The 4,081-nt window shown below is 42.7% G+C and overlaps 1 protein-coding gene across 1 annotated transcript; it reads right to left on the minus strand.

Moving 5' to 3' along the window:
- Nucleotides 1-479: 479 nt before the first annotated feature.
- On the minus strand, nt 480-3,045 carry LOC144732957 (aerolysin-like protein). Its single transcript, XM_078614619.1, has one exon. It carries the CDS (start codon nt 3,034-3,036, stop codon nt 2,095-2,097), a length of 942 nt encoding a protein of 313 aa, XP_078470745.1. The 5' UTR covers nt 3,037-3,045; the 3' UTR covers nt 480-2,094.
- Nucleotides 3,046-4,081: the final 1,036 nt, after the last annotated feature.

Consider the following 4,081-nt stretch of genomic DNA (forward strand, 5'->3'; position numbering starts at 1 on the left):
GATACTAGTTGGTGCCTCCAGTTGTTTTCTAATGCCCTGACTTCTCTTCCGATCATTTGTATGTTTACTGCCTTGTCTACAATGTTTATCTTACAAATTTGTGTTTTCCTTGAAAGAGCAATATACAGCAGGCAGACTGCAGGGATAAATTAAAGTATCATGGATGATGGATCTAAAAATTCACGACAAATTTGAAGTTGTCTGAAATAATCAGACTATATCAAGCAACCCTAAGATGCTTTGGAGACGATGTGGCCAGGTGTCTCATAGGTTTGATTGGCGAGCTTGCACTGCTAAGGTCCTGGATTCGTAATCATGTCAGCACTCTGAAGGGTTTGAGACCACCAACTCACCACACTTGAGCGTGCAGTTTAATCACAGGCGACTGCCTGGATTCGAACTGAGGTTTTCAGTGATGCTGGCTCAAGCGGTTGTGGATGTGATAATGGTGATACTGAATTCAAACACAATCCAATGTATTTTGGAAGATCTTTAATTTTGCATATCCATCCCAAAGCATTGCATAACATGCAAATTACTATTAGCATTGCAATTTCCTATAATTAAAAGAGCATGCAATTGTAATCTAAATACAAAAATCCAGATGGTGGTGGTGGTGATGATACTGCAAGAGCGGTTCTTGAATTTGTGGATGTCAATTTTGGAGAAACTGTTGCTAATTCGAGGCCAGTTGTCAATTTGTATTTTCCATGCAATGTGAAATGGAAAACAAATATGAGCGTTCATGAAAATAGCTGTCCCAACACAAATGATGATTGGTAGATTGTATGGGGAATCTTTGTCTTTTTGTCACCGTTTTGTTTGGTATCATTCAAACGTGGATGTCGTCTCTCTCCAATTTTGGTATTGGTTAAGTTAATCGATTTTTCTGTACGTGGCAGCATGCAGAATCTGTAATGTCAATATTTGTTCGTATTGTTTTGCCGTAGATAATTTGCTCTGTGTAGGTTTTTACTCTCCATCTTCTCATTTCTGCTGCCCATAAAGCTTCCACCTCTTTCACCTCCTTCCAGTTCTTTATATCGGTCATCCAGCCTCTTTGGTTCTTTCGGTTACGAAAGCTTCAAATCAAGATCGGTCATCCAGCTTGTACTTTGATGCCTCGAACCCCTCCAGATTTGTACTCTGCCGATCAGCATTGCCTATGCCAGTTTGTGTTGTCTTGTTACATTGCCCAGACTACTGCAGGAAGGTTACGTTCATTTGCTTTTGCTAGTTGGAGCTCATTCTCACCTAAGTAATTGGCAAATGTGATTTTTAGCTTTGATCCAATATTATCCAATATTATGCTGGCGGAAGAGTGGCGCCATTGCCACGTGGTCGGAGTCACGGCACCGTCGGCCAGCGGTGTACGTGGGATAGCAGTAGCTAGCAGAGTGTGTGGGAGCACACGGAGCAGCGGGGTAGCTGCAGAGTGTGCGGGGCACACGGATCTTCGTAATAATATCCAATATTATGAAGATATCTTCATAATAATATCCAATATTATGAAGATACCCTCTGCAGTGTTGGTTTGATCTGGAACTGTTTTTGTCGTCGTTTTGTTCCCTTGCCCAAGTTAGCATTTAGTGTTGAAAAATTGTCAGGAATTTACTTATGCTATTTGTACGTATATACTTTTTATTTTTTACTTACTTATTTACGTTTTAGCTACTTGCTTACCATTGCTCTACTTTGTACTCCTTTCATGTTGTGTATTGTTTGTTGTTGTAACTTGCTGACTCGCCCCTACTGGACATCTGTAAAAAAGCGATTCATAGATCATCGGATTCCTCCAGGATAAATAAACATTATGATTATGATCATTTCATTGTGATTTCTGAGCGAACAGACTCGCTTATGTACGGTATGTGCGAGAAAAAGTCGTTGAAATAACTGCATCTTTGTGTTAATAATTTTTTCACCGATTCAAAGATTCCTTAATTGCAATAACTGTACTCTCTCAAATGGCGTATGTATTGCATCATATTTTATACCGCAGGTTTCAATAAATTATTTTTAAAAAGCTAGGCAGCGTTGCATGCAGCATGCAGCTGGTAAAGCACAGCACGTGCGTGCTTTTCCAATGCCGATTCACTTTTCTTTTGTTTCTGCAGTCGCCTTGGTGTAGGCGAGGCCCTTGTAGACACCCTCCATTGGGATGTCGAAGGTGGTGCCGTTCAATAAGGACATGCGCACCGTACCCTTGTACGGGAGATCGATTTCTGCACGACCGATGGTTATGTCGATCACCGTGGTTTTGCCTGCAGGAACCGTGACGTCGAATGAGAGGAGCTCGGTTTTCGATTCTGAATTCTCCACACTGCGCGTACTCTCGGTGCCAACGGTGAAACTAAAGCCACTTTCAACCTCTACGACATCCGGAATGCCGGCTTTGACGCTGATGCTCACGGTTGCCTCCAGCTTGTTTGAGATCGACCAGGAGGAGGTTTTGGTCAAGGTCTTGGAGGATTCTATTTTATAGGTTTGGTCGACAGAACCCTTATTCTTGTAACTGATTGATTTGATCTCTTCCATCTGGACTTGTGGAAGCTGCTTGCGCAGTGTAGGGTATGTCACGTTAATCAATTCTGAACGTTTCACTGAATTGATGAACACGAAGCCCATGCAGTCGATGTCTGAACTGGCTTTGCCCTGAATTCCAAGGCAGATCCCAGAGCCGATGTCGACTGGGTACTCGGTCTTTAGGCCCCAGTCTGTCATCTTCACGAAGAAATCCCTGCCTTTGCTTGTCCTGAACTTAAAGGCGCCCATGCGTGTGCCAGCCCCATTCCCCCACAGTGAGAGGGATGAAAAGAGCTCCCCAGGCTGGAACACAAACTCTTTCTGAGATCCCGAGGGATTGCCATACTGTGCAGACCTTCCATCCGTCAGCCAGGCCTTCACGCACTTGATCTGCCACCCTCCGACCCACACCCAGATTTTTTCCAGCGTTGCTCCATTGTTCCTCCCATCAAAGTTGAAGTCTGTTCCTCCTTGTCCTCCACAGGTGCGTATGGCCAATGGATAAGGCATTTCTCCTTCCTGCACATTACAAGATACAGATTTGGTAAAATTATGAAAGGAATTTCAAATATTGTGATATTCACAGTTTTGACATACAATACCACATTTTATTGACACATTTATAATAGTTATGCACTTCAAAATGTTCATGTTGACTCAGAAATTATCGACAATACAATAACAACTTCACAATTGCGAACAAACGTGAAAAAGCAGTATAACATCAACATGTTGGGCAATTACAAAAAACACACATATTGTATCAGATTATTAACTAGCAATAGCTAGATTATAGATAAAGACAATGAAAGAACAGCAGACAATGACAAGGTTTGATTCTTGACAAGTATGACTGAGGTTAAGAGAGCCTTGTTTGCAAGAGAAATACAGCTCCTCTGAAATAAACTTTGATACAACACAGTACAGCAAACGCTTTCCTAGCGGTTTTGATGTTTTTGGTCAATTTTATTAACCGATTCTGCCCCTGTGGCTCAACCATTCGCAGACCACGTGGTGTTCCCAGCCTCCAGTGGGGAGGCAGTGAGGTTCAGCTGCTCACGAATTTTTACTTCCTGTAGTGTACAGTACTGTACACGGATACGTATACAGTATTGTACACTACATATTGTTTTCATTCTATTTACTTTAACACGTAGGCTTCCCCCCTATCTCCGGTTGTAGCCAACATTTTCATGGAGAAATTTGAGACTGACGCCATCCAGACTGCCACTCTACGCCCGACCTTATGGAAGAGGTACATAGATGACACTTTTGTCATCTGTTCAAATGGCCGTCCTGCTCTAGACCAATTTCTCGACCACATTAATTCCATACACCCAGCCATCACATTCACCATGGAAGTCGAAAAAGATGGCAAGCTACCCTTTTGGATGTCCTAATTAAAAGGAGACCTGATGGTTCAATGAGCTACTCTGTCTACAGGAAAGCCACCCATACGGATGCTTACCTAAAACCGGATTCCCACCACCATCCATCCCAGAAGAATTCCCTCATCAAGACGCTATACCATAGAGCCCAATGCATATCCGACCAG

Source organism: Lampetra planeri, chromosome 45 (assembly GCF_965212315.1).
Source record: "Lampetra planeri chromosome 45, kcLamPlan1.2.h2, whole genome shotgun sequence".
Lineage (NCBI taxonomy): Eukaryota > Metazoa > Chordata > Hyperoartia > Petromyzontiformes > Petromyzontidae > Lampetra > Lampetra planeri.

Coding starts and splice junctions, on each gene's coding strand:
- LOC144732957 (XM_078614619.1), bottom strand. CDS start 3,036: ATGCCTTATCCATTGGCCATACGCACCTGTGGAGGACAAGGAGGAACA.